This window comes from Branchiostoma lanceolatum, chromosome 18 (genome assembly GCF_035083965.1).
Source record: "Branchiostoma lanceolatum isolate klBraLanc5 chromosome 18, klBraLanc5.hap2, whole genome shotgun sequence".
NCBI lineage: Eukaryota > Metazoa > Chordata > Leptocardii > Amphioxiformes > Branchiostomatidae > Branchiostoma > Branchiostoma lanceolatum.
The window spans coordinates 13,046,714-13,063,864 of record NC_089739.1 but is presented as its reverse complement, the minus strand read 5'-3'; the positions used below and the strand labels follow the sequence as shown (position 1 = coordinate 13,063,864).

The 17,151-nt window shown below is 37.9% G+C and overlaps 1 protein-coding gene across 3 annotated transcripts in view; it reads right to left on the bottom strand.

Annotated features, from left to right (window-relative positions):
* Positions 1–2,735: 2,735 nt before the first annotated feature.
* The window catches only part of LOC136423775 (sodium/potassium-transporting ATPase subunit beta-1-interacting protein 2-like), a 35,053-nt gene continuing 20,637 nt past the window's right edge, over positions 2,736–17,151 (bottom strand). The window contains exons 3-8 of one of the 3 annotated variants that reach the window (XM_066412062.1): positions 11,909–11,989; positions 10,179–10,355; positions 7,632–7,692; positions 7,087–7,171; positions 5,429–5,489; positions 2,736–4,661 (exon numbers count right to left, since the gene is read on the bottom strand). In XM_066412062.1, coding sequence (XP_066268159.1) covers positions 5,471–5,489; positions 7,087–7,171; positions 7,632–7,692; positions 10,179–10,355; positions 11,909–11,989 — 423 coding nt within the window. In that variant the 3' untranslated portion in view covers positions 2,736–4,661; positions 5,429–5,470. The remainder of the gene's footprint in view (positions 4,662–5,428; positions 5,490–7,086; positions 7,172–7,631; positions 7,693–10,178; positions 10,356–11,908; positions 11,990–17,151) is intronic. The other 2 variants (XM_066412061.1, XM_066412060.1) reach the window with 2 other exon arrangements.

Here is a 17,151-nt window from a genome sequence, read left to right as displayed (position 1 = left end):
GTCCAACACACAGTTGAAATGTTTACGCATGCTCAACTTCAAGACTCTTGACTATTTGTATAATCCCCTGATTATTCGGCGAAGATATGTGTTCGTGGAACTCTAGTTGAAACTTACTATGTGTAGGAATGACTAGAAATTGAGTTTTTTATTCAAGTTCCAAGCCTCATAAATGCTCTGGATGCCCTTAAAAGGCTGCACATGTTTGCAGCAGTCTAGAATGGTAGATTAGACATGTTTTGATGTTGTTTTTTTAATTCAAATCATGCCAGACTGGTAACATTACATCTGCTTGGAGATTAAATCATATCCCCCCCCCCCCCAACACACATACACTATAAAACAATAGACACAAGTCAGTTGTAGCAAAGCACAAATTGTATTTACATTATACAAATGTACAATGGAAAGGGTACAAACTTACAAACTTGTGCACAGTCATTGTAAATGTACAAACGTTTCCAACATCTCATACAGTTTAACTATATAGTCTCCTTCAAATTCGTCTTAATGTTTAAAGTTTTAACTGAGAAATTAGTTTTTGTGACAGTCATTTCACATTGAAGCTGATTAATCTAAGTCTGATATCCATTCATATTATACAATTAACTACAAGGACTTTTCTGTCTCTTCACAAATAAAAAACAGAAAAGACAAGATAGTTATAATATGGATGGATACCAGGTGAAATTACATGTGTAATCTATAAGCGGGTTCATGATTCAACTGTGTATGCACTGCGAGATGTATTGTAGGTAATATGTGAAAGTCGAAGGCCCCTGTGATATTAACAACACATGTCTGAATATGTGCTAAGCATGGTCTAGAAAAGGACTGTTTACAAGTAAGGAGTTTTCACCTTTGACATATTACCCACAATGCATCTTACTGCACATGATTGTGCATTTCAAACTTTGAATTGGCTTATTGAAACAAACATTACTGGCAGTTGGATTTGGCAAAATCACAGTCGGATATTAGCAGGCATGTGAATACACAAAAAGGCAGTCTTCTGCTGATTTTGAAGTTACAAAATATTACATCAAGTCCATGAAGGTCTAAAGCATTGTGGAAACTAGCAGAGTTGAATTGCATGTGTTTAGGCTGGCAAAATGTGTTCTAAATGTCTTTGTTACTAGCAATCCCAACATCTTGTATTCCCCAAACTTTTGAACATTGTTTGATCATTGGTTTAACAAAGTGCAGGCAACCACCACTACAAAGACGAAGAAAAATACTGTTTTTTCACAATTCGCAACATATTTAATAAAATACAGTCTTTAGAACAATTTCTTACCATTTCAGAAATTTATCTGAAAGCCAACTAGTATGATTGTTGTGACACCTAGTGCAAACGCAAGAACATATCAAATAGGTTTGTGTGATTCCAAATTGCTTTGACTTTTGGTGCAATACCGCCGCTGACTGATAGGTGGCATTCCTGCACTACCACTAAAACTCAAGAAGCACTACAGCAACCAATGATTGAAGACACATTTAAAACAGTTCTGCACGAAAGGGATGCAATAAAGTAACCTTCTTTGCTGGATCTTGAAGTCAAGCTATTTGGGCGGTTAATATGTCTGTTTTTTCTGATGGCGTATTGGTTTTATTGTACTCGGTTTCTTGTGGGCCAACTCTGTAGAAAATTCTAAAACTCGGCGTCTCAAAGCCAGATTAATAATCCCTTTCAGACTATCAAGTCTTAGAGAGATAATTCACATGTCCAAAACGAGTAATATACAGTTTACAACTGTACCGTATATTGGCCTCAAAACTCATACACCATCAGGAAAAAAAAACTTTTTTATATGCCCCAAAAAGCCCAACTCTTAAAGCCTAGCAGTGAAGAAAGAATTCAACATATAACATTGAGAAAATCTCTGAAATCAACCTCTCAATGCTTAAGCCATTCTAGTACTAAATCATCTTGAGTACATAAAGTCTATCCAATATTATTACATTTGACCACAACAAAAAGAGGTATTAAAATGTGACAATAGTAAAAGCTAAATAAAAGAACAATTATTCAACATATACACGGTCCTGAAAAAAAACGACTGTACAACTCAATACATAACAAAATAAATCTGACATCATTGTTACAATTATTTGTCTGTGGTGTATCTATATAATAGACCACGTGTCCAAATTAGACCCAAAAAAAGTACAAACAAAAACTGTTACCATGATGGTAACTCAACTGCCAGTTTTCTTTCAAACCTTCAAACTCTCTCTTAGGCCACACCAATTTAATTTGTTCGGTCTTGGATATAAAAATATGACACTCAACTGGAAATTCACAACAAGAAGACAGAATCTGACCAGAAAGTTTGTAACTTGGTACATACAGTTTGAACAAACTGTAAAAGTGGCCACCTCTACATACGGACAACCTGGCCTTTGATATACAATCCTTGTACAAGTGACCACCTACATGTATTCATAAGGACCCCCTAGCCAATTTGACCACTTTTTGGTGGTCCTTAGATAATTTTCCCCATTGAATCCTGTCTATAGTGACCACCTGGCCACATAGAGTCAATTTCATTGGTCCGCGGTGGTTCTCTCTGGTAATTTTGGAAGGTAGTCAGATTCAAATTTTCTTCTCTGCTCTACATGTATGTTTTCTTTTAGTCGTCTTGCTAAATCTTTACTTCAAAATGTCGGATAAGGCCACACCAATCTAATTTATTGCTTCTCGGAATAGCCTGTCCTGTTTTTCCCATTTTGACAAAAAAAAAGTTAGGTCACTATTTCCATTCACAAATTTTAACTCCCAATTTTACTATCTGTTCAGTTGTAAAACTTCATATCCAACAAAATGGATTATAAAGGCCTGCACATACCTAAAAAGTGTGGTCACATTGATTATAAGTTATAATTTTCATTTACTAAAATCTAATTTGTTGCTTCTCGGAATAGCCTGTCCTGTTTTTCCCATTTTGAAAAAAAAAAGATTAGGTCACTATTTCCATTCACAAATTTTAACTCCCAATTTTACTATCTGTTCAGTTGTAAAACTTCATATCCAACAAAATGGATTATAAAGGCCTGCACATACCTAAAAAGTGTGGTCAAATTGATCATAAGTTACATGTATAATTTTTCACTTATTAAAACTATTTCTCAGTATCAATCCATATATTACATGGCAAACTAATTTTGCTACTGAAATTATAGTACTAAATCAAAGGGGTGCATTGCATAAAATGAGCCATACAAAGCTGAAATTTGAATAATCCTCTTATTCTTTATGTTATGTAAACCCTTATCTTCACCCCAGACTATTTGAAAAAAAAATTTATTTTCATTTTTTTTGCCCTGTCGCTCCAATTTTTTTCTGAAAAATGCGAGAAGCAACAAATTAAATTGGTGTGGCCTAGCCAAGGACATAAATTGATGTGGCCCTTTTCTACATTATTTCACATCCAGTAGCTTCTCATCAGGTTGGTACAACATAGGATATTGGAGTTCAGTGCTCCAGTCAGAAGCTCTGTGGAAGGTGTCTGATAGGCATAGAAACGAAAGCAGGTGAGAGACATTACAGGTTGTGTAAAAGAAAACTTGAATATCTAACAGTTATGCCACCATTGGTAACAGTAGTCTTTCTACAGAATTCTGTTTATAATAGCTGAAAACGGATACTGTGTAAACTGAGTTGATACAAAATGCCTCCAATCTTCCATACTGAGTTGTAATATACTTGTCTTAAATCCAAAGTACTAAATGTGTCAACTATCTGCTCCAAAAGAGCCACTGGCTTGGAGGAAAATTTCTGCAAATTCATCCACGTCAACTCTATACTGTGTAATTTCTATTCAACTGTGAGAAACCAAGTTTATAACTCGGTAGAATTAACAGCCCACGAAATGCATCGTATCTTCTTTTCTTCATATTTTCCTACCCTGCTCAAAGATCTTAGTCTATTCCTGTACACGCTTTGGCCAATATTGTGAAGACTTTACCTATAATAATGTTTTTTTCTTCTTTAGGTTTATCATATTTATCTTTCTCTGTCATACTTTCTTTATGCTCTAAGGACTCTTGTCTTTCAAACTTCGTCTATCAACTTTGGTGGACTGATTCCTTGACCATCATTTTAGCCATAGATATACATAAATTTTTGTATGTATTCCCTACTATATTGTCTAATAGTATTTCCATTTATATGAGGTATGTGCTAATTTGTTAACCAAAAATATCTTAGAACGGACGGTGCCACTTTTTGATACCAACTTTTTTATTAGCACACACCCTTAAATTCTCTCATTTGCAGCACCAAGATTTTTTTCTTTCCCACAAGAGACCCTGTACCTCCCCATTTGAAAGTGGAATAGTCCAAAAATGCAAACTTCTTGACAGACATGACTACCCTATTGCTAAAGTGGTAGACCAGAGACATATTTACAAAGAACTTCAGAGGCAAAAACACCCCTCCTTTGACAGTAGTATTGCCCAGATCTACACTAGTTATATGAGTGGTATTACAAATTCCGGACCATCCACACTGTACAAATGGGGGTGGACAGCATGTGTTTGGACAGATCACAGTTGTAAGCATTATTACAGTCAGCTTGCCCTCTTGTAGTAATGGTAGACTTCAGATGAGGGGTGGGGAGGGCAGACTTTTTCCACATCATTCCACCGCAGGGCCATCCCTAAAGAAAAAGAAAAACAATATTGTATACTGTTGTCATAAACAATAAGGCCACATATGCAAACATTCCAAAATGTGACCTTATTCAGAACAAAGTGTTGCTTTTAATATTGAAGCAATCTACACTTGATATCATGACCCCTGACATGACCTTTGCACTTTTACAAGGTGAATGAAACAGTCTGACCTCTGCCCTTTGACACAGAGGGTTTCAGAGACAGAAATGTCTCGGGTCTATGAACATTGGACTGCCACACATTGTATAACCATACTCAGTGGTCATTTGCTTAAGAAGCTTTTAATTGAAAAAAAAGGAATCTAACACTACAGAGAGGGTTGATTAGCAAGTTGAAAAACAAACACTCAGAGAATAGAACAATACAAAATTAAATCTCCACAATTAGTGGTTAAAATGAACAGAGACAGTGGTTACAGAGACAGTCTGAGGATTCAATCCATAAAAGGGACAAAGAAAGAAGAGGTTACGTTGATGAAGGTTAGACATCCAGGTAGTAAGATACGCTTAAAATAGTTACTCAAGCAACTGGATAAAATTTGGAAACAGTCAGACGTTTCAGACAGCATCCGCTGTCTTTCGTCAGCGACTAAAAGTTTTCAAGTTTCATCCAGTTCCTTGAGTAACTGTTACCTTGCATATCTTATTACCTGGATGTCTAACATTCATCGACATCGTACATGTATCAAAGTAGAGGTTAGTTTAGAAGAGAAAGGTCAGGAGAAAATTAATCACAAAATCAAAGATCCCACCAAAAGTACCTCCGAAGAGAGAAAGTCTTTTTCCCTTCACCACTAACAAGTAGAACTGGTACTGAAATGAAACAAAACGGGGGAGGACATTAAACATGCAAATAAACATGCAAATATATGGTCTAAACATATAGGGTATCATAGTACAGTGCTAATGCACCATCAACTTGCTAGGCTACTAGAGCTGTGCACCTAAACAAATTGTAGGTACAGGTACACGGGTTTAGGTACAGGTCCGGACCTGAACCTGTACCTAAACTACTTGTACTTGTTCAGAAAATTGTAGTTTTTTCAATAAGGACAAAAGCATGTTTGAACTGGTAACAACATAATATCTAATTGTGCTAGGTATAATTTTTATGAAAACACAGATGAAAATTTGACTCCAGCCTTGCAAATGTGTTTTATGTGTTGGAGTATACAAAATGTAGTATAGAATGGTTTTAGTGCACTGCCACGGTAATTTCATAGTAATTTTATATGTCAAAGTGGCCATCCCATGAGTCAGGCTTGACCTGATTAGTACCGGTCCAGTACCAGTCCACCAGGGTTCAGGTATTTTGGACCTGTACCTAATTGATTGTACCGGTACTGTATCGGTACAGTGTACCGGTACACAGCTCTATAGGCTACATATAGTGTTGTGGTGAGGGTCCTACATGTAACAAACAGATCTAATGCCACACTTTTGCTGAACTTAATTTCTAACTTGACAATACTTGGAATGAGACTGAAAAGCAGTGGGGAGGGGGGTACAATACAAAGTACACTCAGGTCATTGGTAATCAGGTGATGGAAAAGACATTTGTACATTTGTGACTAGAAAGTAAAGGCAGAACAAACTGGCACTGAACAGAACAACAAGGAACGTTTGGCCTAATCCTTTTTTCTAAATAGCTAACAAAGGTAGAGCTATTATTAGCTTTCTTAACTCTTTTTTTGTAGCTCTGAGTGTGTATAAGCCGCTCTTATCATATGTAGTGGTAGAGACAGATATAAAATTTTCTCAACATTGCTCCAACACTCTCCAAATCCATCCTGCAGACCGCATTTGAGCTTCTCATAAATAAACGAAGGTTCAAACAAACAAACACCTCTGACCATAGCCTGACTTAACTAGCTTCTATACTGGTTATTAATGAGCCCTGGAAGATTAGACCCTAAAGGGGCTAAAGGGCATCTTAAAGGCAGCCAAAGGAATATTAGGGAACACAAAATGGAAATAAAAAAATGCTGAAATCTTTATTGTATTGACATCTACTAACACTGTCTAGCACATTTGTGTAAAAACTTCATACTTTGAGCATTTTAAAACCGTGCAAAATCTTGCCATACAATGATGCCCTAAGTTTCGCGAGCCTACAAAAACCCTGGCAACGATTTTCAGTGAGTTCTCTCATTGCAGTACAAGTCATATTTTTGCATCATGGACGTCGCTATATATTGTGATAGTGTTGTTTGGAAAATCATGTATAGAAAATTAATGACTAAATAAATTGACTTTCAAAATCTGATTTTCGGGCCCTAATATTGCTTGGGTTGCCTTTAATAAACCAAAAATATACCGGTAACACCTCTCTTACTGGTCAGCCCTAGTGACCAATGAGACTCCACTGAAGCTCTGAGATCGGTGACAAAGAAAAGGCTGGAGTACTTACACATACATGGGCTGCAACTGCATGTGGGAGGTTTTTTGTGGGGCCTGGTACGCTGAGTACGAGTCAAAACCTCCTATGAAGTCAACTGAAAAAATAAGTTTTTTTAATAATAAGTGTCATTGTTTCTAATATTTTATTGGACAGTGGAAAAAACTGACAAAAATGCCTTCTACCAAATGAATGTACAGTATGACAATTTGTAAAAGAGTAAGTAAGGAATTTGTACTTGACAACCGCTTTGCTATTACTGTACAGAAAACATTTACTTGCACTTCACAAAATGGCAGCAAGGGGGCTCTCCTACAACAGCTCACAAATAGCTTATGAACAACAAATTTCAGTTCTTTCAAATCTGCTTTGTTTTCTTTAACACTCACTCACTCAGTCACTCACTCAGTCACTAACTATCCGGCTTATTGCTTAGAGAATTGGACAATATACGCTACATAGAATGAACACAAGAAATTCGTAATTTACTTATTCTAAAGAAAATTAGACAAAATATGTTACACAGAATATTATGAGCATTCATAGAATAAACTTACAACTGTCGTCCTCTTCTGTGAACATATACACCACGTAGATGCCATAGATAAATCCTATGATCTGAAACAACAGAAAGAGAATGCTTGTCAATCCTAGAACCATTGTGTTGAGATAATACAAAAGTATGTGCCTAAATGTACAGTATGCACATAGATGTACAAATAGATCAAATACAAGTTTCACATTTACATGACAGTTTGATATTCAACATATTCCAGCTCCATTTGACTTCCTCTACATATTTAGGCCACACCAATTTAATTTCTTGGTTAACAGAATTTTCAAAAAATTGCTAGATTAGAAAATAAGCATGAAAACAGAATCTCAGAGGAAAGTTTGTACTTTCAATTGGTGCACACAGTTTCAGGGAGTGAACAGGGTCAGGTGCAAGTTTTCACCACAGCCTTCTGTTTTCATGATTTTTTTCCAAAATTTAAAAAAAAAAGATCCCTTAACCAAGAAATAAAATTGGTGTGGTCTAAGGACCAGCTGGCCATTGTGACAACATTTTGGTGGTCTCTTAGATAATTTTTTCCCATTGACACAAGGATTAAGAATCCTATATATTAACGTAACATCACCAATTAACGTCCGATTTATTCAAAACGTATTTATCTTAAAACCGTGCGGACAGAGCCAAATTTCAAACCCATGGGCAGAAATATCAGCTCTTCTAAAAAGAAAATGCATGGTCTGTAAGTTTTTCTCCGCCTGTTTAACGCCGTGCGAGCATGTATTTATACTGAGGTACATGATGAAGAATTGTGCTATGGTAACCCATTATTGTCCACTTCTGAATCTTTTCCCTTCTAGCGCTATGCTTGAAGAACATAGACCAGAAAAAAATGCACAGTAACTGTCCAAAGTAGTCTGCAGACAAATGATAGTAAAATCACTATGTCTGTCCGGCCACTTGCTTAACGCGATGGAAAAAAAACAATGTTTATCTGTAAATTTTCCCCACATGCGCGGCACGTGGCGTTCACGTTGTAAACGCATGGCCATTATGTTTTACTGTGCAAAAATTAAAGAGATTGCTAAGGATCATACTTATGATGTTCGTTATTGCTCATGAGAACATGTTTTGGCATAATACACCGCGACATGTGCGTGGACATGAGCCAAACCGGACGTAAATAGGTTCTGCACGTAAATAGGTCATGTTACGTTATATAGTGACCACCGGTCCACATACAGTGTTCATTCATTGATTTTTCATTCTTCTTCTTCTTCTAGTATAGACCATACATGTATTTTATAGGTCCCTTGAGTGGTCTTCTTGGCCAGTTTTGACAGTACATCTTGCAAAAAAACTACACACATACACAACACGACAAACAAACAGACAGACCAAAAACATTATCTCCGTTTCCACAGAGGAAAAAGATGACTTCATGTACATGTTCTAAGACTAGATTAGTATCATCAATCAGCTGTTCTAAAAACAGGTCTCATTCCCCAAGGACATCATTACATCTGCCAAGGTCGCGGGACCGGCTCTTTGCAAATCCACGTCATAAAGCTAATAGAGTTTGGGACATAAAAATCCGATTACTGAAGCATTTCTCTCCGAGACTGATCACACTAATCAACCAAAGTCACAATCTGGGTGAGTCTATCAAGCCAAGTAAGAAATTAGAGGCTGAACAATACATGAAACAGAGCAAAAGGTATGGTACAGCTCTTTAAGTACTTGCGTCGTGTATTGACTTCTTTTCATGCACAATATCAACAGAAAAGAGATTTTCAGAGAGATTGTTTTGGACAAAATCAAGGAAGACAAAGTGAATGTTTTTTGCCAAAATAAGGTTTGTAAGAGTAAGTTTTGTAGGGATTCCACTTAACTTTATATTGTGCTACCAACATTTCTTTTGTGCACCAAGATCTTTAGGTTAGGTGCACCACTTCACCTATATCCAAAAATGAATTTTGAGCCCTGTATAGGTTACATGAATATGCCTGGAATAGCATCTCCTCACCCTAATTCATCATAGCAATGATAAAATGTAAAAAAAGGAAAATTCCCTCAGTAAAGTGAAACACCAGTGTTTACTGTGTTGCATTATACGTACAGCCAGTACAATTTGAACTGCAGCATGGCTGATTTCTACATATAAGAAGAATCCTGTCTATAGTGGCCATCTGTCCACAGAGATTTATTGGTCCCTGTGTGGTCTTCTTGGGCAGGTTTGACATGAAGAAAAAAGCAGAATTTCCCAAGTTAAGTGGAATAATGTGTTTACTTACAGCTAGTACAATTTGAACGTGCTCTACTTACAGCCAGTGCAGTTTGAATCCCTTGCACTGCACTGACTTTTATATTCTCATTGTATTTCATTGGTAATATGTATTTATCACTTGTAAGTGCGAAAGAAATAAACCAATTAACAAATAAATAAACAAAATGTGTTCTTCTTGCAGCCAGTACAATTTGAATTCCTTGCACTTCACTGTTATATTCTCATTTATATTTCATTGTTATGTATTTATCATTTCTAAGTGCAAAACAGATAAACAAATAAATAGACCAAACGTGTTCTACTTACAGCCAGTACAATTTGAATTGCAGCATGGATCATTTCTACATATGTGAAGTCCAGCAGGCATCCCGACACTGTCGGATTGGTCGACGTTGCCGTGGCGTTGGACACCTGACAGCCAATCCCGTGTTCTCTCCACCAGCTGATGCTCTGTGGTGCTCCGAGCGTCAGCGCTGGCGTTTCCTAGGAAACAGAGAAGACATTTAAGACAGCATCTATGTGTAAGACGAAGACCCACACACCAAATTTGTGATCAAGTTATTACCTGTTAAGGATTTTGAAATCTCATTCTCAAACCTTTATGCTGCCAACAAGAGCACCGGAGTTTCCTAGAAGACGTCGCCGAACTTAAGACGACATTTAAATGTAAGATGAACGCCCACACACTAAATGTGCGATCTGTTTAAGATTTTGAGATCATGCCCGTAGCTAAGATTTTGTTGGGGGGGGGGGGTGTCTTTGTACAATCAGAGGGACCAGCGAGTACCTTTCTAGGGGGGTCCAGGGTCATGCTCCCCGTAAAGTTTTAAGAATAAAACCTTCTGAAATGGCATTTTCCGCGTTTTTGAGAGGATTTTTAGAGGAAAAAATCAGACACAAAGAGAGCAGTTTTTTCTAGGATTCGAGCCCCGCTACATCGAAAACCATTTAAGATTTTGAAATCTCATTCTCAAATCTTCATGCTGCCAGCTAAAGGTCTGGCGTTTCCAAGAAAACATAGCAGGAATTTAAAACGACATTTAGATGTAGTGCGAACTAACATGTGCCATATGGTGATCTTTAATGCTTTTAACGTTACAGTCCTTTTGAACTCTAAATCTTAGTGCTAAAACAATTATTACATGTAAATAATAAATACACGCCTACACACCATATGGTGATCTCTAATGCTTTAAACCTTTACATTAGTCCTATTGTACTCTTAAATCTCTGTACTGCTATCATGAGAGCCAGCCATTCTTAGACATAGAAGAGACGTAGACTTAGATATAATACACACACCCACACCATTTGGTGATCTTCTATTATATGCTTTTGACTTTTGAGCTTCAACCAACAGTCAAACTCTTGTTGAACAAGATTTTAAATATCAAACCTTTGTGCTACTAGCAAGAGTGCTGAGGGTAGGGGTGGATACTGGTTTGGCTTAATAAGGTCCAAGTCCAAGTTTAGGTCCAGAGATTTAGGTTCAGGTCCAGACCTGAACCTGGACCTGATCATGTCCAGTTGATGTTTTGTTTTATTAGACCAATATTAAGCATAGAGAATTAATAGTGACTATTATTAATACTGACACGCACGACTATAAAAGTTTCTTGGTGAGAAGACTTTCAAGATAAAACAGTGTTTGATATTTGAATGTGACACTTATTTTAAATGTCTTTTTTTGTCAGAGGGGAGACTCAAAACACTTTTTATCAAACAAAATAGAAACATACATTTGTACTTTGTTCAGGGTTTTTTGGACTCAGGTTTTTGGCTTTAGGTTTTTTGGACTCTGTAAGTACGTTCTTGGATGTTATAAAGGTCCGAATCAGGTCCAGCGAACCGGTATCTACCCCAGCTGAGAGTTGACATTAAAGTTGACCAGTGAGTCAGTGACAAATGGACAAGGCTAGGGTCTGTATTTCTTAACCATAGCCCTGACGATGTGATCACCAGGGTATAGAGTAAGAATGGTGTTGCTAGGCAACCATCCAGTAGGAATGGTGTTGCTAGGCAACCGTGGTACTTACTACAGTGAGACTGCCCAGTTCCAGGTATACACAGATGATAAAGATGTTCCAGGCCACCCACAGAACGCCCCACGTACAGTACTGGAAAACAGATAACAAATACGGTTACATCAAGGTCACCCATAGCACGACCCACGTACAGTACTGCAAAAAACAGATAACACATAAGGTTACACCCAGGCCACCCACAGAACACCCCACGTACAGTACTGCAAAACCAGATGTACATGTATATGGTGAATTTGAGTTTACATTCCATCCCTGCACAAAGAACAATATTATATACAAACACCAGCACAATGTACAAGTCTTTTACTAGAGAAAGAATGCTTAATATGCATATGTAATTGCTCGCTTGCTCATATCAAGCCTTTCCAGTCTCAAGTAACAATGATTAACATTTTTTGACATTAAAAAGGCAGATAAAAATGTATACTTTTTAGTTGTGTTAAGATTTTTTGTACAAGTTTTTTTTTATTGTTCAAGACAGAAGTTTTCCAAAACCTCCGGAAAGATTTGTTTTCTGTCTTCATCTGCGCCTTCCTGACCACTGTTAAACTTTCCAGGCACATTATACAAAATTTAATCCTATTATACATGTAGATCAAATAAAATGAAACGAATATGAACTGCATATATTATACATTTAGTGCGCTCAAGAAGCCATGTTAAAGCCAAACCGTGCCTGTGCGTGGCTGATACCAAGGCACGGCTCTAAAGTAAACCCTGATATCTATTGATTTTTCGTATCGTGTAGACGCAACAAAGCATGTTTATTACTTTGACTATATCTATGGATACAGGCCTTCCCTTTGCTTGGGGGATTGCATTTACAGTACTGATTGCGTTACAATTAACGGATAACGATAACGGTGTCGCAAGGATAACGTATGGATAACGGTAACGTAACGCAACGATAACGTAACGCAAACGCAGTAACGCAACTTGAATAGCAGGCCTAAGGTCGGAAAATGCGTTATCGCGTTATTCTGAGCTGCTACTGAATGCGTTATTTTGCGACATACGCTGCTATAATGAGGTGGGTTCAGGTTTCATGTTTGTTCTGCTACATTGTCATGAAAATGTATCGTAACAATACTTGTTGTTACGGCCGCATGTGATCGTCAGAAATATGCATTAACGATGGTATGGTGAGATAAGAATTACAATTAAATTCGAAGCATTTCCAAGCACGAGACCTCAACAAAATAAAGGAGGTAAAGCGGCAAGACCGCGACGCAATTTTCACCCATCCATACTTCAACCCCAACGTGTTCATACAAGGCGCTGCACGCCGCGTTAGAAATATATCGGCATCGTAAAGTTCATTGTTTACTTTACCCACTCGTACTACATGTACATGAATACGGTATGTCCCAACAGAATTAGTCCTCTGTACAGAAGATTTCTTGTTTACAATCGGCAATCCTTGTGTATTTTGTTGGGATACTTTCGTGAAACAGCCGGGAGACTTGTGAAATCGGCTATCCTCGTTTCACGTTCGCTTATTCTCGTTGTCCGTCGTCAGCAAATGAGAGTGTTTCGTGTGCTCACGAGACATCACGATCTACGTCGGTAAAGTTCGGTGACAAGCTGAATATTTGCTTGCGAGGAGGAAAGACGACAGAAACATATATCGTGAAAATTAACATGATTGTTGGGGAAACATCACTTAATTTGCTATATGCCACTGATCAAGTGTTGTTTAGAAAATTTGATTCCAGAAATAGAGTCAAAGTAATGCTTTTGTAAATGTTCATATCAGCATTAGTTTATCCAGATAGTTTAAAACTCCAAACTCTCATACACAACACGGGAGACCATTTCACCCCAGACTCTCTGACGCGCCACTCCTGTCAAAATTGATTGATGATCTCTTTTTGTCGCCGGCCTGACATGATCTAAGGCTGGCGGTGGACGGCGCGCTTGTGTAGTGAACTTCTTCCACAAGAATTCTCACGCTGAAGACGCCCGGTCTACAATTAATTCTAACAGGCGATTGAAATGTGCTACCTAGGAGGGTTTTTTTCTGAACTTGCTTGGTGCTACGAAGTTTTGTCGAAAGGCTAGGAAAAGACATGTTATGTACATAAATATATATCGTTGGGAAATGTGCTCGGTCGGCTGAATTCTACCACTTCTAGTCTATACAATGACGTCCTTGATTCTACTCGCTAAATTTTGCCGCCAGATTATTCCCTTTTGGCCAGGCGTCTGTTGGTGACTGGCAAACTCACTCATTTGGGAAAATTAATTATTTTGTTTGTTTGTCCTCTTTTCCATACACAGGTAGAGCATGCTTCAGTGGCTACTAAAAGTGTCCAAGGACGAATGCTACCAGCCATTTTGTTCTATTATAAAAGCGCGCACAAGCATGCGTGTGTTTTAAGTTTCGTCCTGTTGACGATATGTTGTTTACCCTAACACCACGTTCGAATCTTTCGGTTTCTACTAACATGCGTTTTACGTATAAAACAAGGGATTAAGTATGAACTCATAAAATGGCATTTCGCTCCACCTAAGTTAAATCAAGGATTATTTAACCTCCTTGAGTACATATTCCGTGTTCGTTTCACTCTTTTTTATCAGCGCAATTGCGCAAGAAAACCAATGCGTGAGGGGTGTGTCAAAGTAATTTTTCTCACATTAATTACTTACCGTTCGAAATTTTACACGACCAAGTTGATCATCAGCCCGGACTTGTTCTGGAAAAGCTTTTCCCAAACATTACGATCGACGCTCTTCTCTTCTTGCTATGTCGTGACTTCTGAACTTGAAATACTAGTAATTTGTATTTGAGATAACTTTCTGTTCTGAAAATCTCAGCGCTACTATCCTCGTAAATCTGCACTGTTTCAAATCAGTTTGAATTGGCAAATTAATGTACATATTTAGAATTACTATTGCAAAGCAGATTTGGATGGTGTGGTTTGTTTTAGCCAAACTGGCGGGGAAATTCTGGGTTTCTTCCTTTCCTCACGAAACAAAAAAGCGATTGGAATACACATCTCAAAGTCTGTTCTTTTGCGATGTCACGTCGCAGAGTAAACAAAAGCATTGTCTAGACTGGAGTACAGGCGTCACTGGTGTGTTCTATTGTTTCACACTTCTTGTGGCGCGGCAGGACAGTATCATTTACGTTTCAAATTTGTAACAACCAAAAGTTCATTCCTTATCACTAGTCGACACCCTAACTCGTGTTGTATTTCAATCTTTGTTGCATGCTACTAGCCACAGACTATTAGCAATGTATACGAAGGAGCGGTCTTCCTTTATTCATTATTATCACCTTGTAACTTACCTTTTGTTATGTGTATGCATGCCGATATTGACTGTCGGAGAGAGCTTCCCACGGGGTTTTTCTTGTGCTGAGACCTCTTCCCAAGGCTCTTCCCGATAAATTCCTTGTTCTGACGAAGTTTTGTTCTGGTTTGCATTGCGTTTTAAACTTACCTTCTACTAACTCAAGCTGTGTTCTGTTCGACTTACACATGTTGCGTCAGGACTTACCTTTCAATAAACGTTTGACATTTGAGGAACTATATGATATGTATTTAATGTTGGAAGAAATGTATATAACGACTCTAATAATTCTACAAAGAGGAAACGTCTTTGCAACAACGACGTCTGCTAAGGCATGGATCAGACAGAAACAGTCGATTTTTTTAAACTCCTTTCTTTGACATCATTACGTCTTTCTCTTTCAATTAGGCGATACGAACTTTCTTATCATTCCAAAGTGCATTGTTTTTCTTCCAAGCGATTCCCTCGGATCCATTCCTAAGCATACGAATGAACGGTTCAACAACTGTTGAACATAAGGTAATCGCAACGTTAACTCAAGGAGGTTTTGGTTAACGTAAACAAGAGAGTAAAGGTAAGTTACTGGTTAAGTTGCATCCGACGTCGAATATGGTAGTATTTACAATATTGGAAACGGAAAAGCAATTGGATCTCTTGTTAGTTGGCGCTGGCATGTTGCATAACTAACAATACTTCTACTACGTACCATTTCTGACATGTTTTCACGGTACTACAACTGTTATGCGCTGTTGTTTATGAACAACACATATATAGACTACGTCACACGACTCTAAAAAGGTAAGTAAGTTATCGATCATCTTTCGGCGTCTACTACATCTTGCCTCATCCGCCATCGTCTATTACAAATGCTGGAAAAACGGTAGGTACTGTGTCAGATATGGAAAAAAATCGCTATATAATTTTTGAGACACGTATGAAAACATTTCCGTATTCTCCGATCGTACAAAATGTAGATCTACAGACATGAACAAGTAGGAAATAAAACACATCGTATGGGGTTCATGCAATTCAGTCATTGGTCAGATCGGCATGACTGTCATTCTCATTTATCAGCTGTATTTGTTTTATTCATTACTAAAGAAACACAGTTTTTACGGAATTTTGCAAACGAGTTTAAGGAATACATTAACTTCACAAAATTCTGCACACGAGTAAGTTTTACGGAATACATACGGTCCTTACGTAAAATTCGCATGTTATGAATTCCGTAAAATTTATGTATTCCGTAAAAGTCTTACGAACACATTATAGCGACATTGTCATTGTCGTCAAACACGAAGATGCTGACACGTATATGGACAATCACTCCTAGAACTGTTTATAACACAAACGATATTATACCAAGGAGGTTTAAAATTCCTCCTTGATTATACCAACAATATATCATGACATGTCAAACATAAAGTGGTGGACAAAGATCCGTGCAGAATGTTGCAACAATCAACGCGGTCCTTCTTTGAGACCATGCCATCAAAGAAGCCGCGCGTCGCTTTGCACATGTCAATCAAATTGAAACATGCGGCTCGACCGTCGAAACTGCAAATTCATAGGGTTCCATTTTTGCTACAATAAATTAAAGGTTGATAAATGTGCTTGGCTTCACCAAGGAGGTTTCAATTTTGACGAAACCACCATGGTTTCCAATTCAAGGAGCGCGCTCAGATTTCATTTTTCACCAGGCGAGTTTTTTGCGTTTCGGCGCATGCGCGCCGGAACGCATTGTCCTGGCTTTTACCTTGCAGGAAGGAACCAGGGAAGCTTGGTTCAACACTGTGTCGCACACAATAAGACCTTATATGGCAATACGTTCCCAAATCCTTGTATAGCCGTTGCCTTATATGGCAAGAGAGCACGAAAAGGCAGGCAGGCTAGATTTGCATGTGACACAGGAGGGCGACCGCATGTAACTGCTACAACTG